Source organism: Penicillium psychrosexuale (assembly GCF_028828465.1).
Source record: "Penicillium psychrosexuale strain IBT 29551 chromosome Unknown utg000005l, whole genome shotgun sequence".
NCBI classification, from domain to species: Eukaryota; Fungi; Ascomycota; class Eurotiomycetes; order Eurotiales; family Aspergillaceae; genus Penicillium; species Penicillium psychrosexuale.
The window spans coordinates 2,399,741-2,426,947 of record NW_026643190.1 but is presented as its reverse complement, the minus strand read 5'-3'; the positions used below and the strand labels follow the sequence as shown (position 1 = coordinate 2,426,947).

Sequence of the window (27,207 nt, the reverse complement as noted above, 5' to 3'; positions counted from 1 at the left end):
TCACTATGGCACCCTCTCTCCACCCTCTTATCGACAATGGCATCACACCAGGCTCTAGTAGCTTCTCCGGAGGGAAGCTGCACTGCCACTGCGCCTCCGACCAGGTCGAGATCACCCTGAATAGCAATGTTGCCCACAACCACGCCTGTGGCTGCTCCAAGTGTTGGAAGCCATCCGGTTCTCTCTTCTCGGTGGTTGGCGTTGTACCGCGAGACGCCGTCTCGGTGACAGCCAATGCCTCGAAGCTTTCGATTGTGGACAAGGATGCTACCATTCAACGCAATGCCTGCAAGGACTGCGGTGTTCACCTCTTCGGGCGTATCGAGAAGGACCATCCTTTCAAGGGTCTCGACTTTGTACACGTGGAGTTGTCCGATGAAACAGGCTGGCAGGAACCACAATTCGCCGGGTTCGTCTCATCCATTATTGAACAGGGTTTCCACCCCAAAGAGATGGATGAAGTGAGAGCTAAATTCAAGGCCGTTGGACTGGAGACATACGACGTGCTGTCGCCGGCGCTGATGGATCTGATCTCCACTTTTACGGCGCAGAAGTCCGGTATCAGATTTGCCAATTTGTGATTTAGCGAAAGTGTTGTGTCCTTTGCATGTACTAGAAAGGTGGGAGTTGGTAGAGGTGCGGAGTTTGAATTCGGGGATTATGGAAAAATGAGATAATGTACATGACAAGCACTATGTTATAGTGAAGATTGGCTCATTTAGTAGAATCCTGTAGAAGTTATATTTCCTCTCATCTCCTATTCAACATCAACATCGAAATATCGTATCTATGCTGACTTCAGCACTTGATCTTCACCCCTTGATTACTCTCTCCCCTTTCTCGTCACTTCGCTGTTTCTCGGCGGATTCTGAACATCCTCGGTTTCCCCGCGCACCTGGGTTTTTCAAAAAGCCGAAAGGTTGTTGACTCGATTGCTGCCTCTTCAAGCGAGGAGAGCGTCACGCTGCATCCCACGCGTGCGACCGGGTTTCTTCAAACCCAGTATACATATCTAGTCGAGTTCCAGCGAACGGTGCGCGAAGCCATTTCCAAAATATGTTTAGATTTCCCGCATCATTACTGGGCCCAGATAGACGAGTTGCATCAATTTCCGACCGAACTCTATGAGATGTGAGCAAGGGCTGGTTACGTATTCCTGCTACAACGATATGGAGGCTCGGAGCTTGATTTAGACTATTGCGGAGTCTGGAGACATAAACGGTGCCTCGTCTATCCGTATGAATATCTTTGGCCTTGAGCCAATTACCAGGTTTGGGACCGAGTAGAACGAACGTTCACTCCGCTCATTGCTCCTCGCCACACATCATTTGGAAAGGAATATTTTCTTTTGTCTTCTGCATTGCCTTGCCCTCCTATTACTACACTGAGAAGAGCAGGTACCAAACAAGTATTGGAGCATCACCATATGTTCCTATCCATTCAGCATTTTATTTTATTATTAGGGAATCATTCTCGTTGCAGTCATGCTTTAGTATATGTCAATGGTCTTTTATCGGGAATTTGAATTCTTGAACTGACGCGTGTTCTCGAAGTTTCTAGTATTGATGTAGTGCAAGTGATCAATGCTTGACATTCTGTACACAGATTTTCGCTAGTTAAGGGCGTTTGTTCTTGGCTATCTTTCTTCGGTGATATGGTACTCACCAGGGCATGAAAAGATCCAAGAAATAGATCCATTGATCATATACGCAAAATATCTCAGGTCAGTCCTCGACCATGATCAATCCATATGTACTGTGAGTATGTCTGACTTCAATCCAGGATACTGCGCTATTGGTCCCTACTCCCATCGTGTATGAATGCTTGCGAACATGCGAATTTTTTGGGGCACAGAGCATCCAAGTATTGTCCTCTGTCGAGCTTTCAAGACAAAGGACGGCCACCTGGTCTGAGCGCTACAACCAACCACCAGTTTCAAATTCTTTGTGTGTTGAGGCTATCAGAGCTGGCGACTGACCCACGGTTTGTTGATCACAGCTCTCGTGTCCAAAATCGGGCCGAATTAAAAGAGATATTTGCACCAATCATCTGTGCGAAGCCGACCGTCTTTGATGATATGGAATGGGATTTTCGACGAAGGAAATAGGGGTAATGCGAGAACAGGGCATTACGCGACGATCATTAGCTTTGGAATGCTCTAGTTCCAGTTTCCTATGCAGATCTCCCGCTATTGGGAATAAGCCGGCGCTTTGCACGGAATATCTCACTGTGGTATCAATACTAGCTTGGTGGCTCATGGATGTCTCAATATGAGATGCTAGTTCGAAAGTTGCACTTTTTGATCTTTTCACCCTACTCTAGCATCATCAAAATGGATCTTCATTCATATTCATGTATCCATGTACAATCATACTAAGTGACCAAACTATATATGGCGTACATTTACCCTTTCCTTATTCTCCCAATCTCCAGCAAGGTAAAAAAATGGCAAAGATAAAAATAAATTGACATGCACCAATAATAGATTAACCGCTCGGCCTAACCCAAGCTGCAGCATTGAGTGGCTGGCGCAAACAATGCAGCAGCAAAATTGAGTGAGTCAAACCAAAGGCACTAGTTTGGCAGCCAGGAGTTGGCGTAGCTGAGTGTTGAATTACAATACTTGTGGCTAGCTGGGAGAGCTGAAGCAATTTCATGAACCCTAGTTCGTGCCAGTTGCCAAGCCAGCATGCAGGCCAAATCAAAATCCCGTCCAACATTTGATTGGTGATCTCCGAGTCAGATCATGTCAAACCGCTCTAGGTCGAGGTCGCAGCTGCCTATAGCTGTAAGTTGTCATTTTGAAGTAGACGCCCATAGTAGACTGCATTAGCAGATTTTGGCTGAGAACGAATACCTGCCTTGTTTGGTCGCCAATAATTTCCTCACGCTTCACGGGCGGTCGTAAATGGCGTTGTCTGTAGAGCTGACAGCTACGCTCTGATGCGTGGCTTGCATTAAAATGTGACAAGACAGCATATGTTAAAGTTCATTCAATGTCGATCATTAATTGCTTTGCAGGAGTCTGGGACTGCTGTTCAGCCTGTCCTACCCTCACAAGTTGTGGAGGAAATAATATAAAAGATTCACCTCGACCCGGTGCCCCCAAGTACATTCTTCCATAACTTCGAATGCACCTCTTCGGGCGATTGAGAAAAATATCTTCCAAACGAAGTATTGCTTCAACAATTTCGATAATTCCACCAGCCGATAAGATGGCATCTGAATCATCTGCGTACGAGTACTACCAGATCCAAGCCCGGTTTCCGGCCAAAGATTCCAATCCTGATGATGGCATCAACCGAAAGGTCTTTGTCCGGCAGGATATCGACGAATGGAGCGGCAAGAAGTCCAACAAAAAGCAAGTGGATCTTTTCATCCTGGCTCTGGACAATTTCCAGAAGCTGGACCCCAAAGAAAGACTATCTTACTTTCAGGTCGCCGGTAGGTTCTACTCGATGAGCTTCTGTTGATGGTATTTGACATGCATTTGACCAGGTATTCATGGACAACCGTTTGTACGATGGGACGATCCTAGCCCAGAGCCCATGCAAAATGGCTACTGCTTCCACTCTCATGTGATATTTCCCATTTGGCACCGGCCATATGTGCTTCTTTTCGAGGTAGGAGGATCTGATATCTGAGAGGAATTGTGTACTGATTTCATTCTAGCAAGTCGTGTATGACATCATGATCAAGGAAGTTATCCCTCAATTTCTGGAAGCCGATCAAGCTTCATGGCGTGAACAAGCCGAGTCGTGGCGTCTTCCCTTCTGGGACTGGGCACGAAATGGCCGTGTCCCTGACTTGGCCAAATACCCTACCATCACTGTTCCTAGGCCCGAGGGCGGATCGGTTCGAATCAACAATCCTCTGTTTCAGTTTCACATGCCCACAGACAAGCCGATGCGAAGCGAGGGCGTCGGTACCGAAAACACATGGGAAAATGACACCGAACAGGAAGAGTACAAGAACGTATGTATGATCTAGGCAATGTGAAGACAAAAGCGAGCTAACTTGATCAGTTTGGCAATGCAATTGGAACCAGCCGTTGGCCGGATGAAGAGGACCAGAATCCAACCAGTCAGGGCTGGCGTCATGGTGTTGTCAATAACCGCAAAGTGGCGGATGCCTTCAACTCTCACGATGGATACAATGACAAGAATCATGGTCCTGCTGCTGAAATGGTGTATAGGCTGCTTACTGTGCCCATGGACTACACTACGTTTGCAAGCACAAATCCAACCTCGAAAGATCAAAACGTCGACGAGGACTTGAACATAGAATATGTGAGTATGTTAATTTGATATGTCGGAGCACAGTAACTGACTGGAAATTCACCTGGATAGATCCACAACAATGTGTAAGTACTCGACCAGCCGGAAACTCGATGTCTACATCTACTTTGTGCTATTATCAGTCGCTTCAAACACTAACAGCATTGACTTAAAGCCACGGCTGGGCAGGTGCTGGCGGACATATGGGAAATGTACCAGTTGCCTCTTTTGACCCGCTGTTCTTCTTGCATCACTGGTAAGTATATGATATTCTTCGACCACGTGGGAATACAACTGTGATTAACAGTTGCTTGTAGCAATATTGATCGTCTCTTCGCAATTTGGCAAGCTCTCAACCCGGACAAGTGGATGGATAACATTCATGGCGACAATGCTACCATCCGTGATTCATTTGGCAAAGAGCATCCCGTGGACGAAAACACTCCCCTTCAGCCGTTTAGACGTGACGCTGAAGGAAATTATTGGACCCCTGAAGGAATTAGATTTCCTTCCAATCTCGGATATTCCTACCCAGAGCTGCCACGGTGGGACAGCAAGTATCACCAGGAGGACGGAACACTCAACCAAGCCCTGTTTAAGGAAAACATCATCACCATTGTTAACCGACTATATGGTGTGTCGCGTGATTTGGCATTGGACCCAAAAGCTCCGACCCCAGAGGGCGTTGAGGCAATTGACGGTGGGCTCAAAATTACCGACTTCGCCTTCAGTGTTCGATTCTTGAAGTACGTTGTCCCTGAGAAATATCTGCTGCAACAAGAATTTACATCTAATAATTTTGAATGACTTAGATACGCATTGGGAGGGCAACCTTTCTGGGTCAAATTGTATCTCGCCCAAGAGGACGGCATACAAACCCCACTGACAGACTTGATCGCTGAGGTGTACAACTTCAGCCAAAAGCCCGAGTTGGATGGCTCTTCGGTCTGCGGTAACTGCAAAAAAGGACAAACATCGCGCGTCAAGTCAACTGCTTACATCCCAATTACCCCGGTTCTCTACAAGCTTCTCAAGGGTGGACGGAAACTGAAGACGTTGACTCGCGACGAGGTCTTGGCGTACATAAGAAAGCGTGCATACTGGCGGGTATTCAAGGTAAGCATACCTAGTCACTAGCTGCCACCATTGTATGAAACTTGCTGATCTCTCGTAGAACGAGAAAGAATTACCTCGCTACGAGGTTGAGAAGCTGGAGTTGGAAATCATTGGCAGCAGCAACGACACCACGCACTTCACCAACCCCGCTACTCCGCCAGCCTTTGAGAATTTCAAGCAAGAGCCTACAATCACTGGCGGTGCTGATGGAGCGCTGGATCCAGAGCTGAAGCAGACAAAGACTGACCCACCGGCTCCCCGGTAAGTTCCGACTCCTATAAATGAGGGATAGATATGGAAATATGATCGCTAACTTCAGTCAGACCAAAACGACCAAGAGCGAATCTGCCACTTCACAGCAGTCTTAAATTCCAGCAGACTCTCAAGGCCGACAGTGTCATTCTCCTCGAGTCGTCGAGCGTGGATCTTGTCCAATCCAATGGCATCGACATGACACAAATTTCAATCATGGATGCAGAGAATGATATCATCTTCCATCTCTCTATTCGCCGAGCTCAGGATGAAATCATTTTCAATTCCAAACTCGGTGGATCATGGGGCGAGGAGGAGCGGGTCGATATTGACGATCGATTCGAAAGTGAGGATGGTGCGACAATTTTGATCCACGACCAAGGTGAAGGCTTCGAAGTCTCTATCAATTGGGTCCATGCAATTTGGTTTGGCAAACGTGCCAAGGGCAGGACACCACAGTCAATTAGTTATGATCTTGGTGACAAGGAGGGGACTTCCGCTTTGTCCGAGTATCTCGAAGTGCGCACCTACCCTTCGGTGAAAGCTTTGTTCCTTCAAAAGCATTCTCATGAGGAGGAGAAGTAGCCACCTGTCGTTGATATGTAGTTTAATAGGGGTATAGGAAAGATGGCGATGTTAATTTGATCATATTTATGGGACCGTGGACATACATATCCTCAAGTCAGGCCTGAACCGACATGAATACAAGTATATGGCAGCATCTTGTAGTTTGAAATAAGACGTTGTATTCTTAGACAACTAATTATTCTCCGCAATCACAATCTCTGGTCGAGTCAAGGCCAGTAATAGATCCCATAATCAACATCCTTCTTTAGTTTGTCATTCACGCGCAGATATCCAGACTTTTCCAGAGTCTCAAGTTTCTGCGTAATAAGTTCGGCCACAATTCCCCTAAACAAAATGCTCCCCGGCACGTTCAAATGGGTATAATCCGCTGGGTTGAGGTTGTATGTAAAAGCATTTTCTGGCCCGATTGCATTGAGATACCAGGTGCTAGCTTTATTCAGGTCAATATAGGCAGTATATGAGCGATGAGCGGCAATGATGGTGGCCAAGGTCTCATTGACGAGACCCATGACGATACGCGGTGTCCCTGTTGAGTTATCGTAGTTGCGCCGAAATAGTGGAGTGACGAGAATCGGTGTAGCCCCAGCATTAGAGGCCTCAGCCACGAATCTTTCAAGATTCCTGGTGTATTGTGATAATGAAATGTTTGCAGCTGGCTTTTGGTTGTTGTGGCCAAATTGGATTGTGACAAGTGGATGATATTCGTCTCGAACTTGTCTCACGGTTGTTAGAACCTCGTCCCAATAACCTCCGCTCCAGAAGCTAACAAAGATTACCCGTCCACTCTCGGCCCTGTAGGCTGTTGCGGCGGACTCGGCCAACACACAATACAGGGGGCTTGTCGCATCGATGCATAACGGGGGTAGCAACTCTGGTCTTATCCTGACAAATAGCATGTACATCGATAGGGTAAAAGTTGGCCCGCCGTCGGTCCAGTGCAGATCCAATCAAAGAGCCCAGACATACCCCCAGCCCCGTCTCGAAACCCTGCTCAACTCTGCCTTCTACGGAGACGAAACAGCCTCGCAGCAAGCTCCAAACAATACTCTCTCTGCATCATCCGCACAAGCTGCCAGTCCCTCCTTCCGTGCGCCCCAGCTGAACCCGTCGTCTGTGAAAAATGGTAAGATACTGTTAGCACAGCGATTTTACTGTTAGCACGGTGGTCTAACCTAATTAGGAGAGGTGAATCTTAGAACTCCATTTTCAATATGAGTGCCATTTATTATGGTATCGCCACTGTAAAAAGCACAGCTTCACCTGGGCATATTTGATAGATCAGGTGATCTCTGAATAGCTTTATGGTGACACATCAGGTGAGCAGATTGATTAACTAATCTTTCTAAAAAAAGGCACGCAAGTATAATGCGTACAATCACTCGAGAGGCTCGAAAGAATTTGCAATGCTTCGTTCCTACGTGGTGTTTACCAGCCTTATGGCTATGACAATCACAATCATCATGACCCGTTGCCCACAAATGGCGAAGTCGAGGATCAAACGTCGAAAAAACTTCCAATTTCCGATTAAACCAGCCTTGATGACTTGAAGGAGTAGTATGGCCTTGAGCTGGAGCGTGTACTGGGTCGCCAAGTTCTCCGCCTGCCAAATCATTATTTGACCAGGTGCCGTCATTTCCAGCATGGAGAATGTAACCAAAGCGGAAGTATTCCCATAGAAAACAGGACATAAATGCAGTATCCCTTTTTGAGGTTTACTGCCAACTTGCAGGCCGTCGTCTCCAGATGGTGGCCGCCACTCTAGATTCCTCCAATGCTGCAGTGTGTGACAGATTATGCACTAAAAATATCCTCCCTCCATGGTCGAGCAGAAATGCGCACCCAATTATCGAAATTTTCATCTCGTCGAGAGGTTTCTAGGTTTCATCCCGTTACTCCTATTGCCAGTATTTGGTCGTCTTGGTCATCTCACTGCCGGACGTGCAAGATGTTCCATGGCTGATCATGTAGTTAGTAATTTCCTGGGGGCGGAAAAGAAACCTCACTTCTGATTTCAAGATCATGAGATATGCAATTGCTGCCGAGAGGAATTTCTCCATACTGGGTCGCAGGCGCGCATATACCAAAGATTCGTATTTGCAATAACTCCTTCTTTTGGGGCTCTCGTGATTTATATCAAAGTTTCAATGTATACGACTCAAAAGACAAAACCCATGCAGTAATCCAATGCACCGACAATGGGGCGCATTAGCTGAACTTGATAGGAACACTGAAGTTACGGTCAGATTTCCATCCGTCGCGAGAGGCATTCCTGAAATGACTCCATCCAGCACTGTACTTTGCATTCCCAGCCATATCAGCTTTCAGATGATTGTTAATTTTTGAATTGATGAAGTGCCTTGCAAAGAAAAAAATGTCGCGCGAATGTCTTAGTCTCTCTGTATATCAATTGCCAACGTCACAATCGCCATCCGGACAAGGTTGTAACTTTTTTCTACAGATTTCTATGAACAGGTCTTCTGTCCAAAGGAAATATATGCAAGCTCAACGTGACCTCAAGCAATGCATGATTCAGACGCGTTGTTCAGTCTCTACGGAATCTCCATTGACGGTGTCAGGGATGTCCAACTAATGGAACTTGGGACGAGAAAGGGGCCGAAAGATTTCTTGGCCAGCTTAGAAAAATGTATGGAGAAGGACAGTGCGATTTCTACAACAGAAAAAAAGGCATAGAAGTTTGCCAAAGGAAATACTCGGCGACTCTTCGATCCTGCTTTAGGAGGGCAATACGAGATATTCAATGAGCGTCCTATTCGACCGGCGATTGCCAAATATTGTGCTGGAGATATGACGTTGTCGCCAGGTCTCTGACATACATGATGATAAGCTTCGTCGACCTAAAGAGGAGTTTTGGAAGCTTCATGTCTTGGAAGCAGCCGAAGAGCGGATTAGACTTTCACGAAGTCCAAAATTCGATAGAACATCCAAATCCAACGCGTGCGGGCATTGGGATCGAGATTATGTTAAAGAAGCAAAGAATCAACGGAATGACGATGTTCTGAATAATGCATTGAATTGCAAGGATGATGATTTGTTTGAGTCTGAAGAGCATGATGAGTCTGGCTGGGAGGAAGATGGTACCAGCTGCAGGGACATTATCAATGACTGTGACGTATAGTACTATTCAGACTAAGATATAGGGCAAGCTTAGTCCGATCACGAGAGGAGACAGCGGGTCTGATCAGAGCAATCATGCCGAATGTGCTCATGATCGCTCGTAGCTCTCTTTTCTTTGAATGCCTGGGGATGCCAGAGTATAGGATATTTGCACGTACCGGTTGGCGATCAGGTTGGTTGGTTCTCGGTGGGCCATCGGTATGGTTGTGGGTCACAACTGGTTGGTAACGAGTGGATCAGTAACAATGGGGGGGGGGCACTTGGGTAAGGGCTCCCTTAGGTTCCCCAGAACTCGTTGAGGGAGATGATGAATGTTAAAGACCAGCTAGGGTATCCTAGAAATCTTGGTTGAGTGAATGCTTGCCGGCATCGAGGCTGAATAACAATGGGACAATTCGGACCCCCTGAACACATTGCCGGATGCTAATATATACCCATAACATTCTACAGACTACTGATGGGATACCGACTAGTCCTCCTATGGGTTATATGACAGGACTGTGCACCAGATCCATTCTTCTAGCGTCTATTAGTCTTATGCAGGGTACCATGGTAGCAGCATAGGTGTGTTTTCCGTGTGGTGAGCGAGCAAAAGTAGCTTTCCTCTTGCCCTCCATTAGTTTGTTATTAGCCTGCGAATATTTGTAACTTCTGGTCGACACTACCTGTAGCAATGACGCACTGGATCTGCACATCAGCTCCACCTGCACTTTTCAGCGTCTCGGGACCTTTTGATGTCTGTCCTTCAAGGGCACTAGCAGCATGTGTGAGTGTGTCTTTGACTTTTCCTGGAGCCCATTTCAAACAGGTGATGAAACCTTTATGGGCATCCCTAAGCGTCTTCACGCATTTTCCTTCTTGGCTCAAGTCCCAACATCGTAATGTCTTGTCATCCGAGACAGAGAGGAGATATCTGCCTCCGGGATGGAAAATAACGGCCTGCACCCAGTTGTCGTGACCAATCAGTGTCATAAGGCAGGTTCCGCGAGCATCCCAGAGTTTGATAGTCTTGTCCCGCGATCCAGTTGCCATGAACAAAGCCGTACTTCCCGCAGATGAGACCTTCGGCAATCCGCCCAATGGCGCAAGGTACTGATAGGAGGCCGGTGGAGCAATCGCGCAGCACACATTGAAGTTTTCATGACCATGAATGGTCACCTTATTTTCAGGGTTTCCCGAAATGTCCCATAATCGAACAGTCATGTCATCCCCAGTAGAGAGGAGAAACTTTCCATCAAGAGACGGGCAAATGTCACGCACCCAGCCAGCGTGGCCTTGTATCGTATTCACGCAATACCCATTGGTTACATCCCATAGCCTGATGTTCATGTCTTTACTTGCGCTGGCAAGCAAGCTCCCATTTGGTATGAAACGGACTGCGCTGACGATATTGTCATGTCCTTGCAACGTGCGAATATTCTTATATCCATCCGTCGGATTCCATAACTTGATGGTAAGGTCGGAGCTGCAGGACGCCAGCAGGACGCCAACGGCCCCGGGAGGGCAGCCATAGTCAAGATCACGAATCGCTCTTGTATGGCCTTTGAGTGTCGTTTCCAATTCTCCAAGCTCCCAGTCCCATATCTTAATCGTGAAATCGTCGGATCCGGAGGCAATAGAGGAATATTTGGGATGGAAAGCTATACAATTGATGGTATCGCGATGGGAACGCAATGAATAACGGGGCTGTTGAGGAAGCCAAGACTTTGAGTCTAGATTGCGTGTGAGGAGGGAGAAAGGAGTTAGACTGTCAAGTTCAGATTGCAAGGCCATGCTGCGGGACTCCAGGTCTATGATCTATAAGAAAGAAGTTAGTGCCGGCGCAGCAATATCTGTAGATGCGGAAAACAGAACTAGCGATCTGCGACGCCGACTTGCCTTTTTATGTAACCGGACAGTGGAGGTCCATTTTTTCTCTAGCAGCGTATCGTATTTTTTCAATGTCGTTGTATTGAAGTCGTGATCTGCAATACCCAATTCTTTCCTCAGTGTAGCAGCAGTCTCCGGAAAGTCATTTGCTGACAAATATGCTATCATGGATTTGTGCCTGCAAGTATGCTCAGCATCAGCCTTGGAAAATCACCAGAGCTTGTCCAGTAAGACATATACCTACAGCTCTTCAGCTTGACGAGAGGTTAATGGACGGGCCATGCTTCGTCGCTGACCATCCCTAAACCGCACAAGATTGCAATATAACTTTGAAGACACGGGTACCAATTCAAGTTTGAAAAGAAAAGGAGGCGAATGTACCGCTCGCAAGCAAGCGCGATCGGAAAGCTAAGATGTTCGACGGCTCACCGAGCTCGGTCCCTTATTCTGTGTCAGGACAATGGTGCGTTGAGGCAAAAGAAGCCCTTAGGCAGTGTTTAGGTTCAAACTGATTTGCTAATCCTCAATAACTTGGTTGAACACCTCGTTGGCTGTGGATGAAGTGTTGGGTGTGGGGAGAAAGAGATGGATGGCCGGCAAATCGTCGTCACTGCCATGGCGGTCAACCGCCCTCGGGGCGCGAGTCCTATCCTTAGGAACTTCTGAATTATTCTTAGAAATACAAGCACGCACCAGATGATCTTTTCTTGTAACCTCAGATTGTCCCGGGCTATCAGTGCTGGTCCCGTTGCGTGGGTCAGACTTCGGTCTATTGATCTGGGGACGGAAGTAGGATAGTCCGAACCCGATTTCAAGGCATCCTGACTATGTTGTACAACATACAGAATAAATTGTGAAGTGCAATTCGTACCGGCCTGTTACGCCAGCCATACAAGGAGCGAGTAAGTACTCCGTACAGTACCAACACGGTTTCAATTGGACATGTCGAATACTACATGTAGTCATTACATGAAGTTCTCAGGTTGACACCTTACGATCATGTTTGAAATCAGGTATATGGGGATGATGAATATTCCTCGGGTGCACTAGTAAAGTTGTGATCCTTTTTTTGTCAACAAATTCCATGGCACACAGGGTCTAATATTATTATTATTCGGCTTATGGCGCTAGGCGTCGATCCAACCGGGGACTATCAAGTAAGGTCGGGCTGATAGTGGTCTGAATTCCAGATATTATGCTGCTTGAAGCTTCAAGTCACCGGCCAGAAACTTCAGGCGCTTATTTCAAAAAAACAATTAGCTGCTTCAAATGCATATTACTCCCTCCACCGTCCAATCGAAAGTCTTCCTTCCGTTGATGGCCTCACATGAACTTTAACACCACAACAATCATGTAAACTAAATTTCCACTAGACACCTACTCTCTAAACCACCTAGAGGTCAAGCCCGCAAAAAAAAGAAAAGTGAAACACAAAGTATCTATCTCAACACTGGTCATAAGTTCAAAGGTTGACTCCAGTCAACAAGGACGGCCAAGCTTCAACGGGTTGACGATCGACCCGCGCCCGCGCCACCGTGGCCACTTATCTTTTTTTTCACACTACAAGAACAACACACAGCTCAGACAATCAACACCCTCAAGCGAGGCCGGAAAAATCCATGGCTCTTAATGATGACAATGTGGGCGCTGTTGGTAAAATCAAATAATGAAAAGCTACCATTGCCTCAATATAGAAGACCGTGGATTCAACAGTGAGTTAACGTTTCTTAACCGACTCACTTTCACTCACTCTCATTATAAATCTAGCATGATTTTCTCGGTGTGTATCTCGAATCATACCAAAAATCTCGCTGCAAATAGTTGCGGTAGAATGAGGACATGGGTTGCAACAGGCCTCACTTATGGTAGGCATCGTGTTCTTCAACGTTTTCTACCTAGTTGAGTACGTGGCGACAGGAGCCGAGGAGTCTATAAATTTGTCCTCCTCCCCAGCAATTCACTCTACAATGTTATCACTTGGCTGCGCAAAGGCGAGCAGGCCTTCGGTTTGAGGCACCTGATAAATATTCCCTTTGACCCTACTGGATTACTCACTGTACTGACATCTATAGATACAATGTGGACCAACAAGCTAGAAAGTGCTTGTGGGGGAGGTAAATTTTCCGCGACTAGACTGACTGCAAAGACGATGCGAAACAACCAGATCCGTGGATCCGTCCAGTCACGAAGCCCTTTCCGCGTCTTCCTTCGGAACATGTGAGTCATACATTCCTCATCAATCGACAAGCTAACGATGAACATGGAATCGTTGGAAGCGCATCAAAGTAAGCTAAACAAGCACTCCGTCAGTGCTCAGCGCAGGATCATGGCGTACACCGATTCTTACCCTGTCACTTCAAACCATGCAGCATGTCCTATGTGAGATACTGCAAACCAAGGTCGCTGGCCAAGAACGACGCATAAGTTCCAGACGTGCATTTTCCACGATAATGTGAGTGGAGTATCGCGCCTCTTGCTGCGCCTGGTCCGATGATTTGTATGTCCCAGACACAAACATCACTGACATCTCTATGCTGTTGTAGAAGCAGCCCATCGCCAACCGCGAAAATTCATGTGACGGATGACCTATTCCTGCCGAGTCAGACAATATCAAAAGGCCGACGCACCATCGTGTCTTACCCCCTCGTCCTCGCCGTCTTCACATCCTGAACGACGGAGTGTCTCAACCACTCACTGTCTACACGGAGCGGTCTTCCATTACAACTGTACAGTTTCTTGTGGTGCTATCACCCACTAAAACAAAAAATGGAGTCTTATGCGAGAATTTAAAGGCACTGGAAGGATATGCCTGAACGTAAGATAGGATACCAAGGAGGGCTACTCCGGTTGCTTTCAAGATCACGTCCATTGTTGTGTACATGGATGCAACTTTTGAGCTATTGGGATTAGAGCCATTCTGCGCAAAAGAAATGTTTTTACATAAACTTATAGCACTCACATGGGTTGATATATCCATTTCTCCCATTGGTCGGAATCTCTCAAAGCAGGAAAGTGATTTGCGGGGATTCATGAATGAAGTGACGACATCCCACCAATCATCCCAAATACAGAATTAGAATAGTGCCGTGAGGCTAGAAAAGGCTAACGTACATCCGTCATATCTCAGAGGACAGTATAGGGCATCACGCCAGGCAGATCATGAGGTTGGCTGATTCCCCCACTGGCAGAGTCCGAGCTGGATCCATCGAGTACATGTGAAATTCCAAAGCATCGCAGAACTATTGGATTGTAGAGTGGATGAGCCCGAGTCGTAGGGTGGACCTGGGGGAAACGGTGCGCAATGGCGAAAACAAAGTGGAAGAATTAATTCCACATATCTTCTGCATTGGTCAGAGTTTCATGAGCAGCTCCAGGTCTCTGACTGATGTTGCCAACCCAAGCCCCCACGAGCAGAGGCAAAAGTCTTCACTGATCTCATATTCAGACAGCCCTTGGCGGTGGATCTCGCCCAGAAGATCAGTTACATTATATTTTTCGGTCATTTCAAGTTGTTTTGCAATTGAACGTGGTAGACCTAACTGCTACCCTAAGCGACCATATATTTCCTCGGCCTGTTCTTGAATGCATCGCTCACAGGCGCAAGAGAATAGGAAGTCTTCTCGCAGCAGCTTTTGCCGTGCTTTGAAATCTACATACTTGCATAGATCAAAATAGCAAATAAAGCATTCGTCGCCTGCGGCAAGATCTTTCGAGGTAGTCAATACCATCCGCCCATTGTTGTCTGCTCTCCAGATGACCTAGGATATTTGAGTATGCTTGAGTTCTAGTATTCCCGAGGGGTAACTCACATTTGGAATGCAGGAATGGTTGAATACAGAGGCTCTTGGATAGATACCCAAGCCGTAATCCACGCCTCGTTCGATTGGGAGGTCCGGAATGGGAAATATTCCAGTGTCTCTTGGATATAGCCCGAACGAGTTAGACTCTTCTTTGCAGATGAGATCCACTAAATCATCAACGCTGAGGTCTGACTGATTATCGTGAGTTAGATATACCTCAACTAGCCTCTTCCAGTGCAAAATCTGCGTCTGAGGCCACCTCTCCCGGTTACTATGGAGGATCTCAATGGAATCCCACCCCCGCTTGAACCGGTCTTCCCAGGAATAGAGCTTTGATGGCTTGAACCCTGCCTGTAACTCAATGTACCTTCCAGCTAGAAGACGCATGACTGTCCAAAGCATTGCAAATGCATACTGGCCCTCGTTTTGACGAAGACTTTCTCCGTAGTTTTTCAACCAAGCGCATTCAAAGTCATGCCGAGCCTGGTCTGCAGTCCGACAACGATTGTCACACCAAACAACATCCCGGATGCAATTCCTTTGGCAAATCTCTCTATTTGTGTCCTGTGACACTTGTTGGCGGCATTTCAGATTACTGCAAATCGAGGCATCAGGGTGGGATGGATCCGCAGACGGGATCAAAGCATATGGTGTATCTGCCAGAATAATGGTACCGGCTGACACAAATGCCGAGACTTGTAGCAATCTTCCTTTGTGAGGATTGTAGCTTTGTGTCAGGTTTGGATGCACGTAGACATCCGCGTCTTGCTCCAGAGCATCGACAGCTGGGGGCTTGGCAGTTGTGGACTTGACTGGCTTCTGTGCAACGATCAACTGCCTGCGTTCCATCATACCCATGTCCACAGGGCCGTCTCGCTTGGTCGCTGTGATCTGCATCCCATCTTCTGCTTGAAGGAATAGGCCCGATCTTTGGAGAAGGCCATTTCCTCCAGATCGTAAAGTCTGACGGAATAGCAAAGGTCTTGGCGGATCGAAGGACCTTCCAAATCAATCACAATCTCTCGGCTGGCGAGGAGGGTTTTATCGGGAGACAGCTCTCGTTCCCGGCAGGCCAGAAGTTTTTCTTTGCCCTCAAGCCATTCCCATCCACTTTGACTGAAGTTGGATCTAATCCATGCTCCATCCACGTGGTCAATGACGAAAATTCCTCCTGGTTTCAGGACCCGAGAGGCCTCCCGGAGGGACTGTAGGTCTCCTTCATCATTACAGTGTCCAAAAGAATTTCCCAGAAGTATGACCAGATCAAAGGAACAATCCGCTGCAGGAATCTGACGAAGGTCTCCCTTCTGAAACGTGATGTTACTCTGCACGTTTTCTCCTATTGCGCGTTTTCGAGCAAGGTCAAGGAGATATGTGCTCTGATCGATGCCGTAAAAATTCACCGATGGAAAGCGCTTGGCAAGATTGATGCTATGTCGGCCTTGGCCACAGCATAGATCCAATACCTTGATCGAAGATTCTTGGGTCTTCAACAGCTGTTGCACGCTAGGTATTCCGATGATGTCGTTGCATTCGGCTTCTGTGATTGCGGGGACTTCGACACAGTCACCATCGGTGTAGAGGTACATCTCCTTGTAGGCCTTCTTCCACCAATCTTTCTCGATATGAGGAAACAATGAGGCAACACGGCCAAGACTAGGAATTGTCATTCTGAAGAATCTTGGGCAGTGAAAACAATCAGAGACAAGACTGTTCACACGGTGACTATTTATACCCATGTGTCTGTCCATGTGGATATCAGTTTTCTGCAGGGAAATATTCCCTGCGCACGGGTCTTCTCGATCTTGCGATCTTCATGGCGCTAATGATCATGCATCATGCATGCCACGTCATAGAGGGGTCGAATACGAGCTATAACATACAAAGAGCAGCATGGCAAGAAGATGGAGCTAAGCTAGCGGGGTGGACATAAATACATCTGACGAATGAAGCCCCGAGAAGGCAAACATCAACAAGAATACTCCCGGACAGATGATGGCGCTCGCTACGGGGTCATTCGGTGAAGTTGACGAGATCCCACCCCTCGTTTTTGTCTGCCATTTCACACCACTTCGATATCTGCACGTTTGAAAGATGGGGGCTTCAATAGACAGACACTGGCGCGTGCTTCTGGCAGTCTGCACATTAATGTGGGGGATTTACTTTAGTACCTCTATCGACTTTTCACCCTGGGGGAGCACAGCTGATTCGTCCAGTTTATGATCTTCCTGCCCCCCTGTCGGTGTCATTACAGGAACATTTGTCACTTTCAAGCTCTCAGTATACGTATTTCGTCTCTGCGCTTTATACAGCCTACGCGGCACCCAACACGATCCTGCCCTTTTTTTCGGGGTTCGCTGTGCAGCGAGTAGGGAAAAGAGCGGTTCTATTGGCTACCCTCACGAGCGTAATAGCTGGCCAGTTGATCTTCGCTGTCGCCACTCAGTTGCGACTCCAGTCTGGAATGATGATTGGGCGCGTACTTATTGGCTTAGGCGGGGAGATAATTGGCGTCCTAGGAAGTGAAATCACAACGCGCTGGTTCAAGTGAGCTCCGGTTCTACCAAACTCGGGGTGCTGCTAACATATGTTGCTCAGAGACAAGGAACTATCTTTGGCGCTGTCGATGGTTTTGTGCATATCGAGACTAGGCTCCGTCGGAGCTTCCGTTTTCGTCCCCAGAATGGTTGAAAGCTTTGGCGTGGTATGCGTTGTGTGGATCGGGTCGATAGTGCCATTGGGAGTCGCTGTTACTGGTGCTTTTTATCTACTAGCCGTTGACACTACAACTTCGCACCATGAGAGTGAGAACATTGATTCGATAAAATCGCTTCGTCAGTTTCCCGGTGTCTTCTGGCAGTTGGCCTTAATTTGCATACTGTGCTACGGAGGTATCAAGACTTTCACTATCTCTGCGCAGCGGTTCCTAGCCGCATGGTTCTACGATGGAGATCAACGCAAGGCTGGAGTTGCCACAGGGTGAGTCAATTCACTATGACGCTGTCTAAAGCTGACATTGAGCCCATCTAGTATACCATACTTCCTCTCTGGGATTCTGACTCCGGTATTTGGACTGTTGTTGAATTTGCCATGGTTTCGAAGCAACCCGGGGGCCCTTGGTGCCACTAATATCCTCATGATGGCAGCGCATCTTCTATTGCTTTATAGAATAGAACCGATTGGACCGATGTGTATGTTGGGGATAGCGTTTGCATCTTATGGTGTGGTATTTTGGGCCGGGCTCGCGCGATGTCTCCTCTCCATCGTCGAGTCCTGCTCGTCAAAGACAAATATGCCAGAGACCGGTTGCAGAGCTTCAGATGAACTCGAATATGGGACCATTCAACTCCCGACACAGCTCATCGCTCTGATGCTGACGGAGATAACGTGCCGGGGGAAATGGGTGAAGGCATCATCACACTTGGCTATGGAATTATGACCAGTCTCAATAGCCTGAGTACGGCTGTGGTTCCGATCCTCCTCGCCAAGATAGATAATGCCGTGGGCTTTACAGGTTTGGAGATATTCTTTCTCATACTATCATTACTCGGGCTTTTTGCATCTGTTGGGTTGTCATGGTCTTGGAGGATCTAGAAGGAATATATATCATCTAGACTGCTACGTGAGATTCCGTTATCTCTTTGCGTTGCACTACTACTCAAATCTAGTCGCTTCATGTCACAAACGCAACTGTCTACGACCAAGATACTATGGCCTACAATGTTGTATCTGCATGGGCTTATGTAGCCTTTAGAATCCTCGCATTAAGTCATATGTCACCACCACCAACCAACTTTGTGTCAGAACTAGACTAGAGAGAATGTCTCCGAAATCAGGCATTTCACAGGCATAGGCTCAGGCATTTACACATTATGGTGTTGATTATTGAACAGGTAGATATATCGGCACCAAGGCAAGCCTTCTGGAACTTTGTAAACAACATTGATATGGTGTCTGGGGTGATCGGTGAGCTTAAATACCCAGAATAACCTTGTGATCGGCGGCCTTCTCCTCGGGCTCGCCGAAGATATCAACGTTCCAACGAGGCTTGTTGGCAACATAAGGGGTGTTGTAGCGCTTCCGGTTCTGGCCCAGAGCGCTGACCTTCTGAACCTCCTCGGAGGTGAGTTCTATCTCCTTGAAGTTGTCACGAATGCGCGAAGGCGTGACCGACTTAGGGATGACACTGTGTCCACCGACCTGAGACCAGGCGAGACTAGAAGACTGTTAGCTTTCATGGAATGGTACCACAGAGGGGCTGATAAGATCTTACATAACGTGTGCGGGGCTGACTTCCTGGCCAGTGCGCTTTGCAACGGACTCGGCAACTTCCTGGACCTCGGGGCGGGTGATGAGCAGGGGAATATCGAACTGATTGTTACCAAATGCCTAGAGGCTGGGTCAGCATTGGGTTTCTCGGCCATCCACCTAAAGATAGATACATACAGAGTAAGCAGTGACGTGGATTCCCTTCTGTTGGCAGTATTCGATCAGGTCATTGCTCTGAAGCACGGGGTGGCGCTCGATCTGGTTGGTGGCAGGGACGACGCCGGTGGCTTTAATGAGAGCCTCGATCTGCGGGGGTATTAGCTTGCTATGGCGAGTTTGGGAACAGGGAAGGTACGAACATGCTCAATCTTGTGGTTGGAGACACCGACGGAGCGAGCCTTGCTCTTGGGGAGCTGGGTCATGGCTAAGAGGAGTTAGTCGTGTCTGATTTTTGTTCGCACAATATATCCACGTACCCTTCCAGGTGTCCACAATAGAGATACCATCGTCAATGATCACATCACCACCCTCGACGGTGCTGTTGGCAACGAGCGGGAAGTATGAATCGCCCTTCTGAAAGGCAACGGGCCAGTGAACAAGGTAAAGCTTGGTCTGTCAGCCATGTCTCACGGTTCCACTAAATGGGATCATCATACGTCAAGATAATCCAACTCAAGCTCGGCAAGGCAAGCATCCAAAGAGGCCTCGACAACCTCCGGGCGGTGCTGGCTACATGTAGAGTCAATAAATTGGTAGTGTAACAATGGAGTTCGAGATATCGTACGTGTTCCATAGCTTGGAGGTCTGCAAAGTGACACGTCAGTTTGTGAAATCGTGTAACATCCCAAGTTGGTATCGGTTGACTTACAATAAAGATATCCTCCCGCTTCAGACCGGGAACATCTTTATAGGCACGCTTGATGCCCTCGGCGACCTCACGCTGGTTCTGGTAGCTGTAAAAAGGTGGTAACTTGTAAGTATGGTGCAATTGTAATTCATGCCGAAGGGATTGGTGCTGCATACATCGTTGCCAAATCCTGAAGTGCGGGTTAGCCAACAGTCCGAAGCAATGATAGATGGACATATACACACCAGGTGGCGGTAACCAGCCTTCAGGGCCTCATAAACAGCCTCGCCGACCAGGCCAGGGGCAGACTGCCAAGTACCAAATCCTAGCTGGCTGGACGTGGAGTCAGTGAAGTTTCTCGGTATTTTCTACCGAATATACGCACGGGATCTGGTGGCCGGTGTTGAGAGTGACTTTCTTGCCGAGAGACATGATGTTTAAGCGGTTTAAGAATAATTTGGAAGAGAAAGAGGAAGAGAGGAAGATCCCCCAGTCTTTAACTTGTTCAGTTCTCCGGCGGGGCTTCTGGACTGTCCTATCCCCGCCCATCTCGGAGGAGACTCCACCGAGGTAAATGATGGATGTTCGAAGCTGAATAGTATAGAGTATGATAGGAAATTCATTTACGTCCATGTTTGCATGCTCGGCTTATTGAAATGTCTACTGTTATAGCGAATATAGGGTGCGAATATAGAGGATATCCTTGTAACCTACTATATAGTTAGTACACTCTAGACGGTACAGAAGAGAGACCGCGGGGTAAGTTATGATGTCATTCTGTGAATTCCGGGATGGAACTCTTGTGGCTCTCATGTTCTTTTGTGTCGTCCATTTTCTATTACAATTTCTTTTGCATCAGCAGTTTAGTCACCGTGTAGTGTTGGCTATGCTCTCAGATGGTCCAATTGAGCCCGCGATATTACGCTGCGGTGTCACCCGGCCGAGAATGGTACAATATGGCAGTGCTATGTCACCATCGTTTCAGTTTCGAAAACATCGAATCGCATCGAATTCCCTTCATTGTCCTTGAAGGTGTCCACAAAAGCCAGATTGCCCTATATTAAAACTAGTCTACTCCGGGCCCATGAATACCCTCAAAAGTTCGGGATAATTGGGCGCACCCAATCCACTCACTGGATCCCAACCCTCGGTCGCAGAGAAACCATCGGTGTTGCAACCCGGGTTGGTGCCCTTGGTCACGTCAAAGAACGCCTCCGGGTGGGCGTACAATACAGGATTGACAAAGCCAACAGTGGACTTGCCCGCGGCCAGTCGCTCCTCGTTGATGCGCGTGAGGATTCCAGCAAATACCGGTGCAGAGGCCGATGTTCCACCAATCGACACGGCAATGCCCCTGTAATAGATGATGACCTTGTCACCAATAGCAGCAACGTCTGGATAGGCACGTCCGATCCGGTTGTAGATACCGTTATTCTCACCGAAGCTGCTGTTGTCCACGCTCTCATAGTATGGGTATGAGGGCTTGGCCTTGTCAAAGTAATCGGCAACAGCCTGGGCCTGATAGTCAGGCGCCTTGTAAATGTTGCTGAAACCGCCGCCGGACGGGAACCTAGTCACAGCCTGCTCCTTGTGATCTCCTGGCGCGGAACCCGTGGGGATTTCAGTGCCTCCCACCGCAGTAAGGTATGGACAGGAGGCAGGAAAATCCGGAGTAAAGATTCTGCCATCGGGGCCGAGGCAGTTGCTGGGGGTAGGGTCGCCTCCGCGTCCAGCCACACCAGAATCACCCGAAGCGACCACCACTGAAACTCCCATTGTACCCAGCTTCATGAACTCGGCACATTGTCGCCGCTGATAGGAAATCGGGAGGTCTGCTTCGGCGGAGCCATAGGAAATCGAGATGACCTTGGGCGGGTCGTACACCCCACATTGCAGGGAGCCCTTGTAGCCTCCGTCTGCCGGGTCGGGATATGGAGGGTCCAAAGGCGAGATGGTACTGCAGTACGAGCCGTCGATAGCGTCCAAGAACGTGTTGAGGAAGCCATTGAAGGTATAATGATTCTCGTAATGCATATCATCGCTTTGGAAAAGCACGGAGTTCTGCGGCCAGATAATCGGGTAGGAGATTTGGAAGTCCAGGTTGGATTCAGCCCCAGCATTGAAACTGTCCGTAGGAGCCTGGCCACCATCAACCGACTTGAGAGTTGGGTGTGTGCCATGGGGGATTTTCCTGCTAGAAAGTCAGAAATCCAATCAACTGGGAATATAATTCAACGCGACATACGAGTACAAGTTCGAGAAGAACAAATCTAAATCTTCCTGGGCGTAGACATCCCCGGTACTCTCAAAGACTCCCAATTCATTCCCCTTTGTGGCAGAGTGGCCTTCGCTAATGTTATACATCTCTGTAGGCTTGTCAACACATCCAGCTTGTAGGTATTCGTACTCAGATCACTTACGTTGGATGCATTGGGGTGTAACGACTCGGGAGCAAAAGGACGAAGCCTCACTCAACAGCTCCTCAATTGGTATGAGGATCGGCTCAATAATAGGGGGAACCCCATCCACGACGCGTTTCTGCTTCTCAGTCGATCTCCGTACACCAGTCACCTCCCGCAGAGAAATCCCTGGAGTGACATAGTCGACGTGCTCACGCACGGAGCTCGGGAGATGATATCTATAGTCAGGGGTCAGCGAGACTATAGATCCAATCCAAATGATCAATCTTACTCGCGACAGGCCACATGCGACCGGCCCGTTTCAGCATGTGAGTAGATATAGTACTCTGTGTGCAGCAAATTCTCCAGCTCCTTGGCATCGGCATCAAACTGAATCCATTGCTTGTTGGCTGATTGCGTGATGCGGTCTTTTGCAATACCAGTTAATTCCAACCAAGAACGCACGTCATTCACGCTCTTTTCAGTCGGGGCAAAGAGGTCGTGCACTTCCCTGATGGACAGGTGCTGTCCATAGCGGCTCGAGTATGGGTTGGACCTAGACAGATGTCAATTTTGGACGGTGGTAGATTCATTGCGCAAGTCCACACAAGTCCATAAGTAGCTCATGGCCATAGTCGAGGTTAGACTGGGTCAACCCGATTCGCACAGGTAGTGACACATTTCCTTCGAGCTTCTTGCCTTCAACCCAAGATTTTGGAATGAAATCACGACGCTCGTGCAATTGATAATTATGAGCCGTTGGTACTGTCATCGCACTGGCCGACAGGGCACAAAGCACAATGAAAGATCTCATCGTAATAGTCTTAGCAGGAGTTAGCTAATTCAGCTTGCTCCTTCGAACTTACGAATCATGTGGGAAAGACCCGCGTCGGACAATGCATCCTTTATAGCATTCAGGTCGTTCATTTGGACTAAAACCACCCAAGAGGAAGGACAGCCAGTTGATCAACGATGCTAAGACCCCGACAACCAAACAGGGCAAGGATAGAGCTTATCCTGCTTGCCATTAGCCTGTAATGATCTCGCTAAGGGTTGAACATGCCATTCATAACATGATCATACCAAATCAACACCCCTCGGAAGGTTAAGGCGGGTCACACGGGGTCCATATGAAGGGTTGCGTTCTTCGGCATCTTTTCAAAAACCGTGTCGTTACAACCCATCAAGTGGACGAGATACAAGACACTTAGAAACATGTATCTTCGTCTTCGGTCGTGGAGGTTCCATTGGTTTCAAACCTCCGAACATGATCCTAGCAATTACCGATATGAGAACAATGACCTCACGCGAAATTAACAGATCACCGGCGTTGTACCTCGGGAAAAAACTACCCCTGAGAGATTGACTCGCAACCAGCACATGATCAAACGCACAAGGCTTGGACCATTAGACGTCGAATGTCGAATCATAACCAAAAGATTTCCCGTTCTTTGGTGCCGAAATGAGGTCGTTGATACTGTACATTCGGAAATGTTGTGAGAAACTTGAATCGGTTCGGGACCAAGATCAGGCTTAAATCCACTGTTGATGTTAAAGCATCATCTTGCAATTCGGCGGAATTATCGGGGGATACTTGCCCAGGTGGTCAAATGGTAAAAGTCCAGTCTTATGCACTCCACACACTGTGCATCAATTTACGATTTAAAGGATTGGCGGCTATTCCAAAGCCATGGACACTACGGGGGACCATGCGAGTCTTGCATCGCAAATATCATCCATCCACTACACGGCTGCCTAAACTCCGCATATAGGGATGATCTCATGAGTGGTATTGAAGAGTTGATACAGAAGACCACCCAAGGCTGCATAATTGCAACGTCGGTGGCAGAAACACGGTTGCATGTGCCTTTTCCAGGCAGAAGTCATGCGAGCAAAGGATGGAAGCCCTTGGGGTACCTCATGTGCAGGGAACTTTATGTCGGCGGATGGCATTGCCGTCGATGTTCGGGTGCAGGTTATTAGCGGAGAACTGGAGATCAAAATTTGAATGAAGTCCCAGAAATCCCAGAACTAGAGACATAGGCAGACTGTTGCCCGGAAGGTTCAGGTGAAAATGGCGGCACTTCTGCCACATCGGTAAGGGGATGTGGTTGAAAATTCTCAAACTGACGGTTCGACCGCAAGGTCTCTCGTCCATGACGCTGACACGGGTATATTTCAACTGCCGTGCCTTGAGCGCATCAAAAGGCGGCCTCAAACTGACGACGTGATATTCGAGGGCACAATTCCCCTCTCAATCTGAAATAACCAACCATTCAGGATCCACACCATTTCCATAATAAATCCACCAGCTGCTGCCGATGCAAGGGCTTGGCGATGTAATCGTCCATCCCCTTCGCCAGATACGTCTCTGCGTCTCCCTTGAGAGCATTGCCCGTCAACGCAAGGATGGGCATATCGAGTTTCATCCGTCGAATGTGCTCTGTGGCGGTTAATCCGTCCATGACCGGCATGCTGATGTCCATCAGGATGACATTATAGGCCAAAGGCTTCTGCTTGACCATACGCACTGCTTCCGCTCCATCCCAGGCAGCATCGACGCGCTTGAAACCCAGGCTGCTGAGAAGTTTCAACATAATAAGTTGGTTGACCTTGTTGTCTTCGACAAGGAGGATGTGTTTGTGTGGGGCGATCTTCTCGAGCGAGGCGGAATTATCCAATGCCTCAGGTATAGCCGGTTGCAATCTCTGCTTCACTGTAGACACTGGCGAGGTAAGGCGAGCCATTTTGGCTGTCATCCAGAACACACTACCGCGTCCGTCGGGATTGGCATGGAATCCAACCGCTCCACCCATCAATTCAGCCAGGCTCTTGCTTATCGACAGGCCAAGGCCCGTACCCTGGTACCTTTTTGTGGCCGTGTCCGCGAATCGCGTGAAGGGAGTGAAGAGGGTGTTTGTGGCATCTTCGGGTACGCCGATACCAGTGTCCACTACCTGCGTGGAAATTACATACATATCGGGGTCCTTTTCATCGATGGCATAAGTGGCATGAACTCGAACATGACCACTCTCGGTGAATTTGACTGCGTTGGTGACCATATTTTGCAGAACTTGGCGGAATCGCAGCGGGTCACCTTTGAGGTTTGGAGGAAAGCCCGCGCTAACATCGCCCATGATTTCGACACCGGGCTTCAGCGCCGACTGACAATTCCGAACGACAGCCGAGATCACGTCGGGGATGTGGACAACGTCTGTGTTCAAGGGGAAGGTTCCCGACGATAGCTTGGAATAATCTAGGACATCGTTAATGACCTGCAGCAAGATAGATGTTGAGTCTTCCAGGATAGATCCGAATTCCCGCTGGTCATCAGTCAATTCGGTCCTCATTAGCATTGTCAAGGCCAAGAGCATGCCATTCATCGGGGTGCGCAATTCGTGGGACATGTTGGCCAAGAAATCGGACTTGAGCTTGGCGGATTCTTCAAAGGCGTCAATCAAACGGGCCTCTGTCGCCCGGCGTTCAGTCATGTCGCGGGTAACTTTCACGAATCCCACATGGCTGCCGTTCTGATAGATGGCGGTGATCATGACATTGGCCCAAAACCGGTTGCCATCCTTGTGATAACGCCAGCCCTCATCCTCCAGTTTTCCTTCTTGTAAACAGACCTCCAGCTCGCGGACGGGTTTTTTCATTTCGCGGTCATCGCGACCGTAAAAGATGGAGAAATGCTGGCCGATGATCTCGGAGGATGTGTATCCCTTCAGAATAGCGGCGCCCGAATTCCATGTCGCAATATGGCCGCGCGTATCGAGCATGAAAATGGCATAATCCCTCACGGTGTCGACCAAGATTTTGTAAATTTCGTTGGGATAGGCTTCGTCGCTGATGGAATTCGACCGGTGCCGGTGATGTTTGATCCGCTGGGCTTCCAGTAGCATGTAGATCAGCGAGTCATCTTCAAAGATGGGTGTCACGCTAAGTGAGAAGAAGGCGTCGACTTTTGCCACGTGAACACGCTTGATGACCTGCACTTCGCGAGTTGATATGGCAGTGCCGAGGGCACCGATCAGGGAGGCGATATCGGGGGCTGGGAGGATGGAGGGGGAAGATCGTAGACATTCGCTGCCAACAGTTGGTCTCGTGAGTGCTTGAAGACTTCCACATGACTGTTGGACACTTCGACGATTCGCAGAGTGCCGTCTAAAACGAGAGTCGGTTTCCTACAGGGGTTAACGGGAATAATCCATGCTATCCCTCCAAGGGGTTCGGGTTCTCACGGTGTAAATCGATAGATGCGACTCAACGATCCGACAACGGGCTGTTCAAGGGATTTGTTCTCCAGATTCAAGTCACTCTCGGCCGGAGGCGTGATCACCATCGCGACATTGTTCATAGGACAGTCGATTCTCAGGTGGAGCATCTGATCCACAGGCATATTGCTAACAGCCTGGGAGGAAGTGAGGATGTCATTCAAGAAGATTTTCAAAAGCAATAAAGGGATAAGGATCAGGATGATCAGTCCAAAGGGGAAAAGCTGAAGAAAGTCAAGAGGGAAAGTTGGGGTGGACGGGAGAAATGCCCGGGACTGGACTTTTTCCAGTACAATCCAGGCCAAAGGTGGATAAAAGAAGAAAAACAATGTCAACAATGTCCAAATGAGCGAAACTGATGTTCCAAGAAAGGCAATTCGA

At 48.2% G+C, this 27,207-nt stretch overlaps 9 protein-coding genes across 9 annotated transcripts; 3 read left to right on the top strand and 6 right to left on the bottom strand.

Annotated features, from left to right (window-relative positions):
- Positions 1 to 5: 5 nt before the first annotated feature.
- Positions 6 to 581, top strand: N7518_009847 (S-(hydroxymethyl)glutathione synthase; the record flags this gene model as incomplete). Its single annotated transcript, XM_057190773.1, has 1 exon — positions 6 to 581. The coding sequence occupies one exon, from the start codon at positions 6 to 8 to the stop codon at positions 579 to 581; it is 576 nt and encodes a 191-aa protein (XP_057038429.1).
- Positions 582 to 3,215: 2,634 nt separating this feature from the next.
- tyr1 (uncharacterized protein) lies at positions 3,216 to 6,230 on the top strand (the record flags this gene model as incomplete). The annotated part of the gene is made up of 10 exons (XM_057190772.1): positions 3,216 to 3,444; positions 3,499 to 3,623; positions 3,673 to 3,975; positions 4,026 to 4,289; positions 4,350 to 4,363; positions 4,453 to 4,533; positions 4,595 to 5,023; positions 5,090 to 5,393; positions 5,452 to 5,654; positions 5,717 to 6,230. 10 exons carry the CDS (start codon positions 3,216 to 3,218, stop codon positions 6,228 to 6,230), a joined length of 2,466 nt encoding a protein of 821 aa, XP_057038428.1.
- A 209-nt stretch (positions 6,231 to 6,439) lies between these two features.
- Positions 6,440 to 7,135, bottom strand: N7518_009845 (CAZyme family CE12; the record flags this gene model as incomplete). The annotated part of the gene is made up of 1 exon (XM_057190771.1): positions 6,440 to 7,135. The coding sequence occupies one exon, from the start codon at positions 7,133 to 7,135 to the stop codon at positions 6,440 to 6,442; it is 696 nt and encodes a 231-aa protein (XP_057038427.1).
- Positions 7,136 to 9,995: 2,860 nt separating this feature from the next.
- Positions 9,996 to 11,141, bottom strand: N7518_009844 (WD40 repeat domain-containing protein; the record flags this gene model as incomplete). Its single annotated transcript, XM_057190770.1, has 1 exon — positions 9,996 to 11,141. One exon carries the CDS (start codon positions 11,139 to 11,141, stop codon positions 9,996 to 9,998), a length of 1,146 nt encoding a protein of 381 aa, XP_057038426.1.
- Positions 11,142 to 14,779: 3,638 nt separating this feature from the next.
- On the bottom strand, positions 14,780 to 16,707 carry N7518_009843 (CAZyme family CE12; the record flags this gene model as incomplete). Its single annotated transcript, XM_057190769.1, has 3 exons — positions 14,780 to 14,995; positions 15,047 to 15,856; positions 15,892 to 16,707. 3 exons carry the CDS (start codon positions 16,705 to 16,707, stop codon positions 14,780 to 14,782), a joined length of 1,842 nt encoding a protein of 613 aa, XP_057038425.1.
- A 1,013-nt stretch (positions 16,708 to 17,720) lies between these two features.
- N7518_009842 (uncharacterized protein) lies at positions 17,721 to 18,361 on the top strand (the record flags this gene model as incomplete). The annotated part of the gene is made up of 2 exons (XM_057190768.1): positions 17,721 to 18,016; positions 18,211 to 18,361. The coding sequence occupies 2 exons, from the start codon at positions 17,721 to 17,723 to the stop codon at positions 18,359 to 18,361; spliced, it is 447 nt and encodes a 148-aa protein (XP_057038424.1).
- A 648-nt stretch (positions 18,362 to 19,009) lies between these two features.
- On the bottom strand, positions 19,010 to 20,585 carry akr1 (putative aldehyde reductase (AKR1); the record flags this gene model as incomplete). The annotated part of the gene is made up of 11 exons (XM_057190767.1): positions 19,010 to 19,253; positions 19,311 to 19,426; positions 19,484 to 19,612; positions 19,666 to 19,730; positions 19,783 to 19,912; positions 19,963 to 20,035; positions 20,091 to 20,110; positions 20,175 to 20,259; positions 20,330 to 20,343; positions 20,399 to 20,486; positions 20,539 to 20,585. 11 exons carry the CDS (start codon positions 20,583 to 20,585, stop codon positions 19,010 to 19,012), a joined length of 1,011 nt encoding a protein of 336 aa, XP_057038423.1.
- A 639-nt stretch (positions 20,586 to 21,224) lies between these two features.
- On the bottom strand, positions 21,225 to 23,366 carry N7518_009840 (S53 family peptidase; the record flags this gene model as incomplete). Its single annotated transcript, XM_057190766.1, has 5 exons — positions 21,225 to 22,344; positions 22,399 to 22,519; positions 22,574 to 22,791; positions 22,845 to 23,108; positions 23,161 to 23,366. 5 exons carry the CDS (start codon positions 23,364 to 23,366, stop codon positions 21,225 to 21,227), a joined length of 1,929 nt encoding a protein of 642 aa, XP_057038422.1.
- A 1,462-nt stretch (positions 23,367 to 24,828) lies between these two features.
- Positions 24,829 to 26,951, bottom strand: fos-1 (sensor histidine kinase/response regulator Fos-1/TcsA; the record flags this gene model as incomplete). Its single annotated transcript, XM_057190765.1, has 2 exons — positions 24,829 to 26,716; positions 26,794 to 26,951. 2 exons carry the CDS (start codon positions 26,949 to 26,951, stop codon positions 24,829 to 24,831), a joined length of 2,046 nt encoding a protein of 681 aa, XP_057038421.1.
- Between the last annotated feature and the right edge of the window lie 256 nt (positions 26,952 to 27,207).